The sequence below is a fragment of the Thunnus thynnus genome, chromosome 13 (genome assembly GCF_963924715.1).
Source record: "Thunnus thynnus chromosome 13, fThuThy2.1, whole genome shotgun sequence".
Classification (NCBI taxonomy): Eukaryota; Metazoa; Chordata; class Actinopteri; order Scombriformes; family Scombridae; genus Thunnus; species Thunnus thynnus.
This window is the reverse complement of record NC_089529.1, coordinates 15264881-15283749: the sequence shown is the minus strand read 5'-3', so window position 1 is coordinate 15283749 and position 18869 is coordinate 15264881. Positions and strand designations below refer to the sequence as shown.

Below are 18869 nucleotides of genomic sequence, written 5' to 3'. Positions count from 1 at the left end.
GAAGGACAATATACCCAAAGACATTCACCTACATATATTATATTATACTTTACACTACTGCCATTTAAATACTGTTGCCACCTTATCTGCACTGTTTACTTTATAACCGTGTTTACTCCTCTATAATTTTGCTCTTATCAGTAGTTCACTTACAACAATGTCTACACTTTTGCTCTTTATCAGTAGTTTATTTTTTTATTGTTTTATTGTTGGTTCCTGGGAGTTTGAGACAACATTTCACTACATGTACCTGTATGCATATGTGACAAATAAAATCCCTTGAATCTTGCACGGATTTAAGCATTGACACTGTTAGATTCATACTCTCTGTTTTGTAGACTGACCAGTAGGACAGTATGAATGATTTAAAAAATAATAAAAACAAACAATAGTCATCCATTACATGCTCCATGTCTGTTGCCACTGTTTTAATTCATGTTGTTTCACAGCTGTCCATCCTCCAAAGAAAAAATAAGCTTGTATGTTCTATCAGTGCTTCTCTAAACAAAGTCTTGGAAATTCGACTGCGTCTGTCAACACAACAGAGGTGGGATGTATAGTGTATTGGCTAGTAGCCAGTTGGCACATCATCCAGAGTTTGATTGACAGTTACAAGTAACAGTGATGAAAAACTTGAAGTGTTAAAGAGCACAAACTGGTATGTACATTATACTGCAGCATCCAAAACACATACAGAAAAGGGTAGAGATGAATTTGGATTAGGCCATGTCATGATGTCAGACTTTAAGATTGCAGTGAATAAACTGGAGTGTTTGGTTGGTTAAGACACTTTTGACTATAGAAAAGTGGAATCACTGGGATAACTATTTGACCAAGTATACGCCCTGATATGATGAGCATCAGCTGTTCCACTTTATAGGTTATTGAAAATTTTACCAGATTTCCTGTAAGTTACCAAACATGAGATCAGGGTAGAAAACAGCACCGACATATATGCTTATCTGATGTTGAGTGTGGGTGTAAGCTAGTGTAAGCCAGGTTTGGATTTTAAATGTCAGACATTTGAAACCATCCCTCAAGAGTCATTCCATCGCTTTTATCGCAACACTGATGAAGGGGATTAATTGTGAATTCCTTACCTGAAACCACTCAACAAAACTGTCAAGTGGATAGGATGCTGGAAAAACTGAGGCAGAGGATAAATCACAAAAGACAGAACAAGGGGAGGGTTGTACATTATCTTGTGTGTGTGTGCGCATCTGTGCAATGACATCACTGGCGATGCCTGTTTGAGTGGAGTGTCAATGTCTGATTATACTGTCCGCAGACAAAATAATATTCCAGAAATGGCAGATTGGGGGGATTTTTTTGCTTTTTTTCAGTCTGTTGGCTGAAAATTCAGACTGATTGACCGCAGAAAACTAGCCTTGGTACTGTAATTTGATAGATGACCAGAAACCTCAATAAGCGAATGCGCTGATGGATGGCAATGTAGAACAATGGGTCTGTTGCCTCTGCTGAGCAGTTTATCTGGCTCCCATTCTGATGAGAATTAGAGAATAAATTGGTGTTAAAAACAAAAGCTAAACAGTGAGTAGCTAATGATAAGGAAGAGACAGATGTTAACAGATGCTCTCAGATACTGTACGAACTTTGAACTTAGAGGTGATTCATTTTTAACAAAAGGGCGTTTACTGACAACAAAAAAAGAACACAGCTGGGGAGGAAAAAATCTGCTCCCTGATGGTACAAGTTGTCTCAAGTTGACCAAGAGTAGTCGAACTTCACGTGGATTAGATAAGGTGGTGCTTCCTCAGTCTGGTCTGTGTAAAGGAAAAAGTTCAAGGTGTCAATCACTGCGCCTGCGGCTGCACTTCCCCTCTGGAAACAGATTCAGCACCCTCCCCTGTCTGTGGGATTGGGAAAGTATAAACTGTACCTTAAATCACATAATTACTGCATGATGTTCTTATACATTACAGTACATGTGTGCATGCATATGTGTGTCTGAACATACATATACACAGAGGAATGTGACTATTTCTATTAGCTGTGGGTCACTTATATAAGCAGCTTTTATTCTGTTTCCTGAACTGTGTGCCAGGTATGTAAAAACAAAGTCTGGGCCAAAAAAGAAGACAAAAAAGAAATTAAAGCTGGCTGTATGAGACGAAAAATGGAGTTCATTGATTATAAGTAAATGGAAATAGACGTTATTTTGTAATGGATCAAACTTTGCTTTTCCCTGGAACAAACTGGTGCCATTGACTTTCTGAAAAATGACACACTGGCCGTTGTGCAGTTGAGGTAAATACTAGCATGGATGAATGCACCAGCGCTTGCACACACGCACACACACACACACACACATAGAGGCGTGCAATATTTTTTACAAGCTCTTCTATTGTATGGAGCCAGAGACTGAGCCTCTTTTTTCTCTGTTAAAGCAGGGACTGAATCTGTTTGTTGTGTATTCCAGAAGCGGACCAGCATCGATTGGATGCCTTGATATCGCAAATTATTATTCAAATTTGCTTTAAACTACTTAACGTACAAAGACATGTCGCACGGAACAGTCCAGCAATTTCAAAGAGTTTTTTTTAGAATCGTGGACAGCTACCCTGACCCTGTCTTGCTGTCTTTAAACTTTACTGTTGTGCTGAAGAGACCAGAATAAGATAGGAGCTTCTAATTCACTGAAAGTAATAATGGTTTGATATTAAAGTTATGTAACCCCACACTTACTGTACTGCATAAATATAGAAAAAAACATGTAAAAAAAAGGGGGGGTTTAAAAAGCAAAAACTGCTCTACTGGTTTCTGTTTTGTGGATGTGTGTGTTTAGTATGCATGTAATGTGGGAGTTGTTGTCTGGAGAATAATTTGAGAATGAATGCATTGATATGTTTTTGCACATTCTGTGTGATGTGTTGGGTTTGTGATTACTGGGGCGTTTTAATGCTCTGAGGAAGGAGTTGAGACTCCTTTAGAGTGGGAGGGAGACAGATATTTGGCTTTAGCTCGGGGCTGGAAATTGAAAAGCCCTTTGACTGGTGTCCAGGGTTATGATACAGTACGGACAACACTGGGGGTGGGAGGTACAGGTCTGAGTCTGGAACCTGGGGATGTAATCACAGCTTAAACTGATCCTGAGTGGGATTGTATGGTGGGCGAGTTCAAAGCACAGGTACTGTAGTATGTGTCTCAGACTGGCTCTGTGTTAAACTACTCAGCAGTTCATCGGCCCACTATTTGTAAGAGGTCTTCACCAGGGGAGGGGATCTACATTTCTCTGAAATAAGTTTTCTTTTTCCTTTACAGTCACAAAGCCTTCATAGACAATCAGAATTTTTTTTTATTCAAAAGATACAATGAACACGGTAAACATTATACCTGCTAAATATAAGCATGTTAACATTGTCATTGTGAACATGTTAACACGCTGATATTAGCATTTAGCTCAAAGCACCTCTGTGCCCAATAAATCACAGAGCTGCTAGCATGGCTATAAACTCTTGTTTTACTTTGTTGTATTTTACTTTGTTGTATTTTACTGCTATTTGATTTGATCTTTGACTCCAGATTATTGTTCAGTCTTTGAATGTTCACTTCAAACATCTTTAGAATAAGACCAGTGGCAACAGTAAAATAGTAGAAGTGTAGTTAAGGTAAGGCAACTTAAACTATATGGTAAAGTTAAAGGAAATGTCATGGTCACGGTTATAGTTAAATTCATTTTTGTCACCTTCACTCTCAAACTTTCAACTCTTGCCATTACTTACAAAAGCTGGCATGTTTGAAGAAATGATTCATTTATTTTACTTCTTAAAACACTACAGTTATAGATATTTTTTTGCTCCCCAGTGTAAGGAGGTGCTGGTAGTGGTTTTGGTGTGTGTGTGGTGGTGACATCATGAGTTGATTTCTCCACTGCTTACATCACTCTGTGGCCTTAACCTTTTCACTGTTTATGGATATTTACAAAAAGACTCTCCAGTGTAAATGTTAAGCCTTAGGAAGTTACAGAGATCTTTGAACTAGGTGTGACTGAACCATTCTGTGTTCTGCACGAGGTCCTCATGCCTAAACACAGGCCCGTTTTATGAAAAACACTTCTGACTATAACTTTGAATGCTGTAAACGGACCTGACCCTCTGGTGCCTAAACACACACTCATACACAACATACATGATTTTCAGCCTTTGCATACAAAGTCTTTATGGGGACATTACAGGGTGCCAGTCTTGTTTGGTTTGTGTGCTCAATGGTGGTTTATTGGGCTATAAATCTCTCTTTGTATGTATAGATCTATATAGCTTATACAGTAAATAAAATACAGTCGTCTTTCTGCAGGTCATAAGCACAGGAAATGGATATCAGGTAACCCTCACTGATAGGAATGCATGCCCCCTCACACACTCTGGGTTGAACTCTGAGCAGTCCAAAGTCTGTCATGTCATAACAAGCACATTCAGACAGCTAAAGCAATACATTTAAAAGCACATAAAGAGAATATTGGCATATATGAGACGCGAGGACAACTTCACTTCCTCCTCAAACAGTAAAAAAGCTGCATGCACAGTAATCAGCACAGATATAGTAATCCACACAGCTTACCATTGTGTGCAATGCATAACGCAAAGTTTATGGTTTGATCAGATTAGACAGCTGAGCGTTGCAGAGTTTCAAATTTGGCCTCTAGTATTTTCTAAAAGGATGCAGTTAAGAGATCTAAGTGTTTCAGAAAAGTGGAATTTTACCAGTAAGAGCAAAAGTTACTCCTACGGGGGATGACGCACAGCAGACATGCCCTTTCCTCTTCCCGTGTATGCTCTTTGTTTTCCAGCAAGTGTTGGCTGCAGAGTTCAATGTTGTCTTCAAAGATTGTGGTACAAAATGGATTACTTCCTTGGAGTGGGTTTCAGAGGGCTTTTTGTCCTATTAACTTTCAAGTTTTTGTTATCCTATAATAAGCTAGCTGTTGTCTAAAACTGGACGTTTGACTCCTACCACACCCAGAAACATTAGTTTTTGCATATGAATGAGAGATGAATGGACTGCTCTCTGAGGCCTCAACATTTAACAACAACATTTAATGAATGTGCACTACAGGTTTACGACGGAAAAGTTGCTGAATGTCAAAAAATAACCATCCTACAATGAGACAGAGTGCATCAGAGCTGATTCTGGCGGTAGAGAAAGCCTCATATAAAACAGATAATATGATATACTGCACCCTTTAGTGTTGTCATCTTGTCATCAGCATGTTTTAATTTGTAATGTAATTCTGTCTGCTAATTAAACCAAGCACAGAATCTGTGAAATTGACTGTAATTATGCAACACATGGTTCCATTTTTCCATTCATTTTCCAACGTTTATTGAAGTCCAGGTCGCAGCAGGCTGAGCAAAGTAGTCAATACATCTTTCTCCCTAGACACACATTTTTCTTGGGGGGATCCTGAGGCATTGTATGTAATCCCTTCAGTGTTTTATGGGGTCTGCCCTGTTTGGACAGTCATAGGTCAGTTGGATGTGCCAACACAAGGTTGTCTTATAGCCTGTGATAACACAGGCAAGTTCATATAAGCATTACTCTTTCACGGTTGCTTAACACTCCTAATGACCTGTGCCTGCTGGATGAGCTACTGTCCAACTTGCTGTTTAAGAAAAATAAAGAATCTATCTAATTACTTGAATCAGACATCAGACATAAAAGTGCATTAAATATCACTAACCAATCAAACTAATTGTCATTACTATGTGTGTGTATATTTGAATTTGAATGTGTGTATGTGTGTAATGCGCACGTGCGCGTTCGAACGCCCTTTCCAGAGAGCTGTCAGTGCTAGAATGATGTTCTCCATGTCCAGAATGTAAGACAGATTGAGTGTTATGGATGGAAAAACAACCTCTGTGTTCACACGTGAGTATGACTTTGCATTTGTGTGCACACGTGCAAAAGGTCAGTGAGGAGCCCGTGCTGAATCATGTCCAGTGATGAAGATAGTGAAACAGAATGATACCTCGAGGACTTTTTTATCCCTCCCAGATGATTGAACTGACTCCACGGTTCCGAGCTTTATGACTTTAAAAACTGCTTAACTTTGGACCTTGTTGAGAATAGAGTGGATGTGATACTTTTGTAGTTAATGCTACTTTTTTTTTATTGTTGTTTTTTTTGCTTATCCGTCGACATCTGCAACTGAACCACATTTTAGACTCATCGGTCAAATATGCTGGGAAAGTCAGTAAAGGAGCCAAAAGCAACACAGATACTGCTTGGTATCAGTAACTTTTATAGACTGTAAATGATGCAATAGGCTCCATTACTGTGTGGGACCTTTTTTAACAGTCCAAAAATCCATACTGTTTATAGTTGTTTATGTGAGCGGCTTCACGATGGATTGCAGCATAAGTTGTTGACTGGGTGAGACAAGCTTGGTTTTTCCTCGCCCTCAGTCACCGTTCAGTTGATGAACATAAGAGGAAGTCTCAGATGCTGGTAACAATTTGTGAGGCAAAGTGGAGGAAGAGGACAGGTAAACAGATGGACTTTGGTTAATTATTTGGCAACATCTGTTTGTAACAATGGTCAATGCGAAGATGAAATTTCCTTTGTTTCCTTTGATAGATCCATATTTTCTAATCAAGTTATTTGTATGGGATACTAATAAATAATAATAAATGAAACTTCATGAGAAGGTTCTCTGGCAAGACATTTTGGAAATATAAGAAAGAATGAAGATTATTAAAGTTTTTGAAAGTACATTTTGTGATCAAAAAAACATGCCGGACACTAGAGAGCAGATTAAAGAGTGAAGCTAATGGTTTTTGCATGTTTTTGGTCTACAAATCACTCAGACTTTAATTTACTGCTGACTATTTGCCAAACATTTAATAGGTTTTTAGATTTAATTTATTTAGTTTTAAAGGTGTTAAAGTAGATCAAAGGTTTTTTAAAAGTATTCCCTGTTGGTATGACTAAGTTCTTACAGGAAACCCAGACATTTGAAACTTGAGAGACAGCTGCCGCACACAACCTTTTACATACATGAGTTGATCAATTTCACTGTTTTCATGATGTCCATGTTTGTATTTTTTTGACTATTGCATTTGATTACTGACACTTCCTATTGGAAGTGTTTTTGATATGTTGTTACCATGCAACAATGACAGTCAATTTAACAAAAATAGAATATATGCAGTTTACCAAAATTCACTTATGTCTCTAAATCTTTCAAATCTTCAGTATTCAGGCATAAACTGACACAAATGATCAATCAAAAAATGTAACATTTAGTAGTAAATACTGTATGTTGCATATAATACACACAGGTATGGTCCTCTAAGGCCGAAAACATTTTGCAAATGCTATTTGACTTCAGGGCACAAACATTCAGTGTATGCTGTATATCTCATTGTTCAACAAATTCATGTCAACTTCTAAATATTCTGTACACAGTGATAGATGTCAATATATCCTCGTGGTGAGGTGGGATGATCCCATGTGATTCCACAATAAAAGAGGCTCTTCAATCAAATCTCATTGAAGTTAGCAAAGAAAGGCATAATGGACATAAGCACCTGAAACAAAGAGAGGACAAATCAAAGACAGAATGCTAAGATGGAGCCTGTAATCAGCTTTAAAAGTGGTTTCTGAGAGCTTATCTGTCCTTTAATTCAGACTGTGTATAAGAAGCTAGAAAAATTAAAGGTTCGTTTCCCTATCTTGTTTGTATGCCTGAAATAATCTAAGGCCTCCTGCATAAGAAACCAAACAGAAGTCCACAATGGTTAGTCTGTACTTTTGAAGAGAATTTTTGTTGACAAAGGACAAAGAATTTGACATTTTTCCTAAAAAGCTATGCATCACTGCAACACTGAGCTTTCATGTGCAGTACATTTTTTCCTAGAGCAGGTTAGCACATGAGAGAGAAAGCTTCATCAGGGATCTTAGAGTTGTGTTTGTTTTTTAAGTTCTTCACCTGTCAGCTACAAGATCCTGCTACAACACACTGAGATCATCGTCATCCCCTCCTCCCCCGAGGAAACTTACACACTCGCACACTCAAAATGTCGCCACAATGGAGGAGTCCTTTGGCAAGTGTATACCTGCTCTTTCTCAATGTGAAAATGGAAAAAAAACAAAAAACAGAGGCACGTGTAAGTTCACATTGAACAGAGGTAACATTGACCAAGGTTTCACTTGTCTGACCAGATTGATTGGGCACTTTAAAGGGGCACTAAGTTATTTTGCAATGGAGTTCCCCCAAAGGTTTTCCTCGCCCATAAAAGCAACCAATAGAACACGTGGATTTTCACCTGCAGTTCGATGCTGAACTCTGTTGCCACAGTTAAAAATGTGTTATTTGGTTTGTGATCTTTCCCACAGAAATTGAGTAACATCAGTGTGAATCCAAAGACCTTTGTCCATCCTCACAGTGTCGCCTTCTTGAACAGGCCAAACATTATTCAGCATCACTTTATGCTGCCAGTGTTTCTGAAGTTTTGTCATCTTATATCTTTTCCATTTATTGTAGTAATTGTTTCAGACTCTCCAGTTCTGTCAGCCAGTAAGGTATAACAATGATCCGCTTTTCTTAACTCAAGCGAGTAGCACGAAATATGGAAAATGAACAACTTTTCCCTGACCTAAGACCCGCAATCTGGTGTGATCAGATTCTTCAGGTCAGGCTAACTGCAGCAAGTGTGACATCAGCTGTTACCCTGCATTTGACCTTTAACAGAAGAGGTCCTTAAATCTTACTGTATTTAACTTTATTAGTTGTATTCCTCTATGTTATTTATTTTGCATTTAAAAGAACATTTCTCACAGGACTGCTTTCAACGTTTCTACAAATATTCATTGTTTCAGCTCACATTTTTGGCAAGTCTTTAAAGTGCCATGTGTTTATGTTCGCCTTTGCCTAGAGGCATAGGTTTTGACAAATGTGCAGTGTTAATTGTTTAGTAAAAATCACAGCTTAACCTTTGTTAAAGTTGCACACATTTTCCACTTCTTGTTGCCAATAAGGTTCCTCCCTCTCAAGCTTTTGGAATTAGCAACGCTTCTGTACACTCTTCTCAGATAGAGTTTCTGAAAAATTGAAGCCGCTCTCCATTCTTGAAGTTCACCATTCCCCATCTATCAGAGAAACAGTTTGGAGGTTGATGGATTTTTTCTCCAAATTTTTCCTCCTTTTCATATTTCACTCACTTTCTAATACTCAAACAATCTAATCTATTAAACTTATTTGAATTATAGCTCTGAAGATTTTTTTTTTTTCCGTTCAAACCGCTTTCAGATACAGGGTGAATGATTAGAGATGACTGAGTCACTGAATAATCAAACTTAAGGTGAGAAATTTCTCCTCATTCATTTGACTGTCTGCTCCAATAATCCAAGTGCTCCATAGTTTCAAGCTCTTTTCTCATTCGACGTGTGCAGGGTTGCAGAGACCCCTCACTGATGCATGAGTCAGAGATCCCTGGGTTTCCACATGGTCATTATCCTGTCCAGAGTCCTGCTGAAAAATGAAAATGGCTTGTGCAGACTGTAACAAAAATAACTCTGCTGATCCTTATATGGCAACTTTTATTTATTCAGACTTAAGCTGTTACATAAGATGTATAACATGGCATATGTACGGGCATGGCTGACTTGGTTTGTGCTTAAATGCTCTTTCGATTGTTTACATTTCACTGTTAATCACTTTGAAATAGTTATTTTATGTGAATTATTTGACAGCTGATGATAAATAAAGTCTACCCGCAGTGCTGCGTAGCAGTCTGGTGCGCAGGGTGTCTTTGCCTTCCTTGATACAGCTGCAAGAGAATCAATTACCAAAAACAAGGGAAACACCTGGAAAAATAAGGAACAAAAACTATAAAAACTGGGGAACAGTTTCCTTTTATAGTTAATGTCTGCTCCATGCTCTAGGGGGTAAATTAAACATCACTTTACACGAAGCCATTCTGAGCTATCATTTTATTCTTATAAAGCATATAATTTCTAATGGCAGAGATGTCAAGTTGCCTCATATTTTAGTGTTCCAACATCCTGTGCAGAAGTCCCCGAATACAATAATGAATCCTTTAATCAGCTCAAGTGAAAGTAATAAATGTTATTATGAGGGTGAATATTAAAAGTTATTTCTTTTGCTGTCTTAGTCACAACATCGTTACTCACTAGCTCTTGCTGTATGGGGGATCTTGGAACGCTGCCTGAGACAGTGTTTCCTTCATCAACAAACCACCAGATGATGGAATTTGTCATGGAAGAAACTGTCATGGGGTTTTATCCTCCGCCAGCTGACTAGCAAGCACTTTTTATATCATACACGGGAAAGCCTTCATTTTTAGTAAACTGTATGGTGAATTGATTTTCGATGGTCACATAAAAAAGCCTGATGTAACTGGAATGGATTAGAAATTCCATATTTCACATCTCTCTTCCTGTCAGTGAGTATTAACTTAAATGCTGTGTAAACAGACAAGTCATGTCAGACTGTTGTCACCCCAACACTTTGGCAGTGAGCTGCACTGTCTGCGAAGAAATGTGGATGTTTAGGTTTATGATGTCTGCAAAAACCCCTCCTCACTTCCCAGCCAATGCAAGAAATCATTATTAGGTGTGTACATGAGTACTGAAGCGTTAATGGCTGTCAGCGAATGACTGCACACATGAGACTGCCATATGGACATCATCTCATCTCACTCATGTGAAGATGTGTATAGGAATGTTGTAAAAGAAAAATCTGTATCCACCAACCAAATTGCTACAGACTAAACAGTCACCTGCTGCTCCAATTAATCCACGTGGCGAGTGATACTTAAATGTTATTCTGTAAAATTGTAGTTTAAAAGATTGCAAAATGGAACTACAAAAAAAAAAAAAAACAAAAGCAAGAAAAACCCTTCAGTCAAAATACCTTAAACTATCAGAAACACATTTTTTGCTTTGTGGTTACCTCTCTATAATTGCATAAAGTCCACAATAACCCCAGAAAGAGGCAGGCAATAGGACCCAGCAGCGACTGCACAATGTGTCCATTTTTTTCCAGGTTTGTGGGGAAAAATAGAATGATTGTTTTTCTCCTGAGAGTGTTTGGGGGAAACCAGTGAAACCAGAGAAGCCAGAGTGGACTCAGGAGAGAAAGGAATGGTATTATGAAAACTGAGACTCACAAGCTATATAGGTTATCTTTAAAATATATCTGCACAGTGAGACGCCCATTATTACCTGAACAGAAGCATGATCTGCACTACTAATTATGCAAATGTGGTGTTGAAGTGCTTCCTCATTTTTCCTTGTTAGACACCAGAGAAGGACAGTGTTCTGCCACTCAGGACCAGCAGGTGATTTTCCCCAATAAGTGAAGATTTGAGTTTATTCATGCTTAATTCTATTATCATCAAATCCCTTTAGAGAGAAACATTTTGTAAACATTTCCAAAGAGGAAGCTATGGACAGCCAGGTAAGAAACAAATGTTTGCCACTTTAATCAATCAATCAACTTACTGATCATCCTTTTTCACTCAAAATCTGTGATTATTCATCCACATCTAAAATTAAACATTCCCATGATGTATCAACTAGTGAATATACTTTAATCATAATGATTTTTACTCATATTTGATTGATAATTGTCCTTTTTCTTCCTTGTTGCTTAAGTGCATTATATTTCTTAAGAGTTGTTATATTTCTCAGACTGTAAATAGAGACTTCTTTGTCTACATGAATGAAAACAGCATATCACAAGCACAACTGCAGAAGCTGCAGTCCTCTGCTTACACTGGATCCATTCAGCCAGATTACTGCTTTGCAGAAGCATTTTAATAGCGTTCATAGCCCACATATACAAACATGAACTTACAGGTGGAGGCACAGGCCTGGAAACAGAGAGATGAATTGTTCCCACACCCTTTGTTACTCATTGGTTCCTCATTGTGTTTTTACTGGTGATCTCCTGTATGTCTCCTCAAGAGTTTAACTTTTTTCCACCTTAAAAAACCCTAAAAGGGAAACAAAAATCATGGGTGCATTGTCCTGAATAATATGTGCACCATCTTTAATTCAACTTAAACCATTTGAGACAGTTCTGGGGTTTAAGCCATATCTTTACAATTAAATAAATAAAATCATTATTCCCTTCATGGTCTTTTGTGGTTAAAATAAAGCTGCAGCTAGATTGATGTGTGAGGACACGCCCCGGATCAACAGAGTTCAGTTGGTTCTGAGACCTGCAACCTACATTCCACTGGCAAATATATTTGGCACACAGGGAGTCATAGTAGACAAAAACCTGGAGAAAATAAATGCAAGACATCCTAAAAGCATGATATACTGGGGAAAACCTACCCATACTTCCTCCAGGTTTTCATTTACACTTTCGAGATATGTGTAGAAATCATGTGTCTTATCATTACATAAAGCACTCTAATAACCTTATGAAAGAGGTCACAGGTTGATATGACGCAAGCATTGTTCTTACGTGACAAGAGGCAGAGAGAAACACATTCACAAAACTATAAACAGTATAGTTTAACAGTATTACTAAATGAAGTAATAAAACTATGATGACATGACAAAGAAGAAATAATAATGTGATTGCTTTGGTTGTCATTTGCAGAACATTTATGGCAGCACCATAGATGCATGGGACACGTGCCACATGTAACTCATTTACCTTCGAAAGGACGATCATCTCTGACACTGGAGTTTGAACTCAAATATGTAAGGAATACATAGAGAGACTGTCAGTCTGAGGACAAGTTGGATAACTGCTGCTACTCCTGAGCATGGGTAAGTGAATATCAGGAATATTTTATCATGTTGGTATCATATGTGCTGAATGATATTAATGATATTTTGTCATCAATGTGTATGTACAAATGTAAAATAACCTGTAGATGCACGTTTGGTTAGAAAAACTTGTTAACCACATTTCTTCTAGATGATATGTTGAAGCTGAGGATGTCTCTTATTCAAAATGTTATCATTTCTCTCTCTGGCATTTTAGGAACCATGCTATTGCATCGTGTGTGTGGAATATTTGTAGTCTTCAGTATATGTCTGATTTCCTTCGCACCACCTTGCAATGGAGGAAACATTCTGGTGTTCCCTGTAGATGGCAGCCACTGGATCAACATGAAGATCCTGCTAGAGGAACTTCATGCCAGGGGCCACAGCATTACTGTGATGAGGGCCTCCACTAGCTGGTACATTGCAGAGAAATCTCCTGTCTACACATCCATTACACTTGAAATGAAAGAAGATTTAGAGAACTTTTTTGATGCGTACCTACAGGCACATATGAAGGTATGTTATTATGGATTGGGCCCCATGTGGTTCATTCAGTCGTTCAAATATCAAGATAATCACAATGTTTTCTATGTTTTTTTTTTCAGGCACAGAGAGAGGGGGCTTCAGCGCTTACTTTCTTCAAACTCACCAAAGAATTCCTTTCCATGATCTCTCAGGCCCATTCAATATGGACTGATACCCTCGTTCAAATATTTGAGGATAAAAATTTTGTCAAAAGCTTAATGAATTCCAAATATGATCTAGTTCTCACTGACCCAGCGATAGCACCAGGGGTTGTACTAGCCAAGTATCTCAAACTGCCCACTGTGCTTAATGTTCGCTGGATCACCAGTGGAGAGGGCCACTTTGCCATAGCCCCCTCCCCACTCTCTTATATCCCAGCGCCAGGATCGGGCTTAACGGACAAAATGAATTTCCTTCAGAGGGTCAAGAACATGCTTTTCCACAGTATCATTATGTTCCAGCAGAAAATCTTGGTGGGGCCAAGCTATGATGCCATTTGTGATAAATATATTGAGGGCGGATGTGACATCATCTCACTTCTTCAGGAGGCAGACATCTGGCTTTTCAGGTCAGATTTTGTGTTTGATTTCCCTCGGCCCACAATGCCAAATGTCATCTACATAGGAGGGTTCCAGTGCAAACCGCCACAACCTCTGCCAGCAGACCTGGAGGAGTTTGTTCAGAGTGCTGGGGAGCATGGAGTAATCATCATGACTTTGGGAACTTTGGTTAATGCTTTGCCCAGCGAGGTTGCGGATGAAATTGCCAGTGTCTTCGCCAAGATGCCTCAGAAGGTAATAGATGCTTATTGATTTACTTGGGCAACGACATGAAATGTTGAAAAGGTTTAAACTGTGTAACCCGGAGACACTAAAAAGCCATTTTCATTCAGAAATAGAGAAATTTATATAAGACTACAAATGAACAAATCAGTCCTCCAAGAAATAAGTCCAATTTAAAAAGGGATCTATAGACTGGTGATAGGCTGTAAACCTGACCAAGGAGTCTATTATGAGTGGGTGTGGAAAATCAATTGATCGATCGATTGATTGATTCACAGAAGAATTGAAAATAGACTGTTACCTAATAAAAGGACAGTTTAAATCAATATTTAATACTGCTACAATCTTGCTATATGCTCAAAACTTACCTTTTAAAACTGCATTTAATGTGTAATTTGAAGTCCCGCACCGCTCTGCATTTGTATTGTGTTTTAGTTTATTAAGTTGTTTAATTTAATTTTTCATGTAAAGTTTTTTTGAGTATAAGCTGTAAATTATAACAGGTGTTTGGTAAATGAAGAAAACAATCTGCTGGTGTACAGATACACAGTGAAGTCATAATGACTGTTTGTTTTCTGATTAGGTGATATGGAGACACATAGGGGAACGTCCCTCGACTCTGGGCAACAACACCCTGATGGTGGACTGGATGCCACAGAAGGACCTTCTGGGCCACCCACAGACCAAAGTCTTTGTGGCTCATGGAGGAACTAATGGAGTCCAGGAGGCCATTTACCACGGTGTCCCTGTGCTCGGCATACCCTTGTTCTTCGACCAATATGACAACCTTCTACGTTTGCGGGAGAGAGGAGCTGGAAAGATCATTGAGCTAGCTGACATTAATGGCCACAGTTTTGAGCAAGGTTTGAAGGAAGTGCTCCATCAAGACAGCTACAGACAGAATATGCAGAGACTATCACATTTGCACAGAGATCAGCCAATGGCACCCATGGATCAGGCCATCTTCTGGGTAGAATATGTGATGCGCCACAAAGGGGCTCCTCACTTGCGTACAGAGGCTTATAAGATGCCCTGGTACTCATATTACTGTTTAGATGTATTGCTGCTGTTGCTGACTGCTGCGACTGTACTGCTGCTCTCTACTTTGGCAGTTTTCAGGTTCCTATGCTGCAGAAGTAGAGGAAAGACCAAAACCAAACAACACTGACTGAGGTCAAATTTGTTTAGAAATATATCTTAAGTTCTCTAAAGCACTGAATTTAGAAAAAAGCATACATCTTAAGGTATCTCATTTGTGCCTCATTATTATTTATGCTGCTTAATGACAATCAAGTCATTTAATTTAACTACATTTGATATGTTCTAATTAAAGTAATAGAACCCTTTTTCTGTAAAACCAATTGTCAAATATATTTGGACAGATTAAGATTTTAGTCACCCTTAAATAATGGATTACAGTTTGATCTTCTGGCTGATGTGATTCTGCAAACTTCCATCCACTGTAATAATAAAGTGTGGAGCAACACACTGATCGTAATCATATTCTTTACCAAAATTGTTTGTGTTTTTGGCTGAAATCAATTCAGATGTAATGAAACATTTGAAAAAAAAATGTGTAGCATACCATATTTGTCCCCATTCCGATTTTGAATAAAGTGAAGAATAATAAATGTTTATTTAAAAGGAAATGCTTTTGTTTGTTATCCTTTTGGTTGCATATGTCCTGCACAAAAATCTTTGTCGCTGCAGTAACTCACATGCTGAACCGGATGCTGTAGCAAACTTCTAACATTAACTTCCTTCCCTGCAAGATTTTGGTCTTTCTATTTGTAACTGTGCGTTCATTTCACAGACACCTTGGCCTCACATGCCCACATTCCATTAGACCCCGCTTGTCCAAATCCCAAACTTGTAAAACAAAAGCCCACACTAGATATGCTGGAGGCCAGAATGTCACAGTTGACATTTTAAGGCTATGAGGCCAAATTTCCATTGGATCAGAGGGCAAAACTGAGTTCATTATCTATACAGGAAAATTGAATTATGTCAAGAAACTAACAGGCTTGTTGAAGAGATGAAATCTTGGAGAAACTGATTTAGCTGTGTTAGAAAAGACAATACAATGTTTTCTTTTAGATGCCCTGTGTGAGTGATAGCAAAGTTAATCAAAATATCAAGAACACATGTACAATATGTATCATGTCCAGTTTTTATGGAAAACTTGGAGATCGATTATGTCCTGCCTGTTATTCTTTGTATTCATATCGATCCATATGAACTATGTCATCCTCTAAACTAAAATCAGTTCCATCAAGAAGACAAACCTAAAAAATGACCGTGGAAAATCCTATAATTTCAGAAAATAGACCGTATTAAAACCATTTCCCTTTCCTAAACAGTCCTAAAACAGATGCCTTGAAACAATCAGAGGCTGGAAGGGAACGTTGTCTTTGATAAAGCATAAGCTCACATGGTTTTGATTTGGTTAAGATGAGTGAAGATGTCTTGGTAAATCCAACTACAAGCTAAATTATATTTCACTTATCTTTCGGTGTTAACACTGCTTGAGAGTTCTGTGCATACTGATGAGGGAAGCAAATCTTTGAAAATGTTCCAAGTAGTTCCTGTAAGAAGGCAGTGAGGTGATTCAATAGGGCCTTGAACCACATTGATCATTCAAACATTCAAAGGAAAGAGGAAACAGAGGAGACAAGAATTGTGTGTGTGTGTGTGTGTGTGTGTGTGTGTGTGTGTGTGTGTGTAGGTATGGATGGGGGTTGTATGTGTAATGGCATGTGTGTACAGTCTTGTGATGCCAAAAAAGGAAATTTGCAAATAGAACTTTTGTGAAACAGAAGAAATGGAAGAAAGTCAAATGTAATATAGTTTAGTGATCTTAAGTTACATTTGTATTTAGAGAAAGCTGATTCAGTACATTTTGATTTAGCCCAGATGTAGTTTCAATTCAGATCAGATTTAATTCAATGTGACATATACAGGCCGCAAGGAACACTGCAAGAACTACTCAGGGCTGAAAAAACTACTACCACCTCCTCTGGGTATATTTTGGGTAAAAGAAAATCTACATTTTTATTTAGAGTTACAAGTCTCCTAAAACCACTTGAATTGACCACCAGTAAAATATAAGTACAGTGGTCTATGTATTAAAGATGGAAACGTATACAGTGTTGCTTGAAAGTTTGTGAACCCTTTAGAATTTGCTCTATTGCTGCATAAATATGACCTAAAACGTGATCAGATTTCCATTCAAGTCCTGAAACCAGATAGAGACATCAGTTAAACAAATGAGACAAAAACCTTACAATAGCTTGTTTATTTATTGATCCAATGTTACATATTTGTGTGTGGCAAAAGTATGTGAACCTCTAGGATTATCAATTAATTTGAAGGGGAAATTAGAGTTGGGTGTTTCAGTCAATGGGATGACAATCAAGTGTGAGTCTGGGAAGCTCTGCCTTATTTAAAGAAAAGAAATCTGGGCCTTCACTATCAAAGTCTGAGCTTCACAACACAGGTGTGTGGAAGTGTGTCATGGCTTAAACAAAGGATATTTCTGAGGACCTTAGAAGAAGAGTTTTGCTGCTCACCAAGCTGGAAAGGGTTACAAAATCATTTCTTAAGAGTTTGGACTCCAACAGTCAGGCAGATTGTGTACAAATTGAAAACATTCAACACCATTGTTACCCTCCCAGGGGTGGTTGAACAACAAAAATCACACCAAGAGCAGGTGTGTAATACTACGGGAGGCCATAAGGGACCTCAGGGTAATGTCTACAAAACTAAAGGCCTCTCATGCAGTGGCTACAGTCGATGTTCATGAGTTCACCATCAGGAGAACATTGAACATCAATGGTGTGTGTGGCAGAGTTGCAAGGAAAAAAGCCATTTTGCTCCAAAAAGAACATTGCTGCCGTCTAAAGTTTGCTCAAGACCACGAGGATAAGCCAGAAGGTGAATGGTGAATCAGCAGATGGATGAGACAAAAATCGAACTTTTTGGCTTGAATGAGAAGCATTATGTTTGGCAATGAGCAAACACTGCATTCCAGCATAAGAACCTTAACCCATCTGTGAAACAAGGTGGTGGTAGTATCATGGTTTGGGCTGCTTTGCTGTGTCTGGACCAGGACAGCTTGCAATCACTGAAGGAGCTATGAGATCTGAGTTGTACCAGCACATTCTATAGGAAAACGTCAAGGTATCTGAACTGGATCTCAACAGAAAGTGGGTCATGCAGTAAGACAATGAGCCTAAACACACAAGTCGTTCTACCACAGAATGGTTAAAGCAGAAGAGAGATGATGTTTTGGAATGGCTGAATCAAAGTCCTGACCTTAATCCTATAGAAATACTGTGGAAGGACCTGAAGCATGTAGTGCATGCAAAGAAGCCCACCAACATCCCTGAATTGAGACTATTCTGTAAGGAGGAATGGGCTAAAATTCCTCCAAGCTGATGTGCAGGGCTGAGAAACGGTTACTGGAAATTTTTGGTTGAAGTTATTGCTGCAAAAGGGGGTCACACTAGTTACTGACAGCAAGGGTTCACATAAATTTGCCTCACGCAAATATGTGAAATTGGATCATTTTCCTCAATAAACAAATAAAAAAGATAATTTTTTTGTCTCATTTGTTTTTCTTGGGTTCACTTTATCTAGTTTTAGGACTTGTGTAAATATCTTATCACATTTTAGGTCATATTTATGCAGAAATACAGAAAACTTTAAAGGGTTCACAAACTTTCAAGCAGCACTTTACAACATTATTAAGCATCAGAGCCTTTTGTTTTTTTATTAGACATGAAAAACACAATA

The 18869-nt window shown here is 38.4% G+C and overlaps 1 protein-coding gene across 1 annotated transcript; it reads left to right on the top strand.

The window, feature by feature from the left end:
• Positions 1-12625: 12625 nt before the first annotated feature.
• Positions 12626-15724, top strand: ugt5d1 (UDP glucuronosyltransferase 5 family, polypeptide D1). The gene is made up of 4 exons (XM_067607090.1): positions 12626-12768; positions 12986-13284; positions 13374-14087; positions 14659-15724. Exons 1-4 carry the CDS (start codon positions 12765-12767, stop codon positions 15241-15243), a joined length of 1602 nt encoding a protein of 533 aa, XP_067463191.1. The 5' UTR covers positions 12626-12764; the 3' UTR covers positions 15244-15724.
• Positions 15725-18869: the final 3145 nt, after the last annotated feature.

Excerpts from the sequence above, each read along its gene's own strand:
- ugt5d1 (XM_067607090.1), top strand. Across the intron at positions 13,285-13,373 it reads ACCTACAGGCACATATGAAG|GCACAGAGAGAGGGGGCTTC; the intron begins GTATGTTATTAT and ends TTTTTTTTTCAG. Across the intron at positions 14,088-14,658 it reads TCGCCAAGATGCCTCAGAAG|GTGATATGGAGACACATAGG; the intron begins GTAATAGATGCT and ends TTTTCTGATTAG.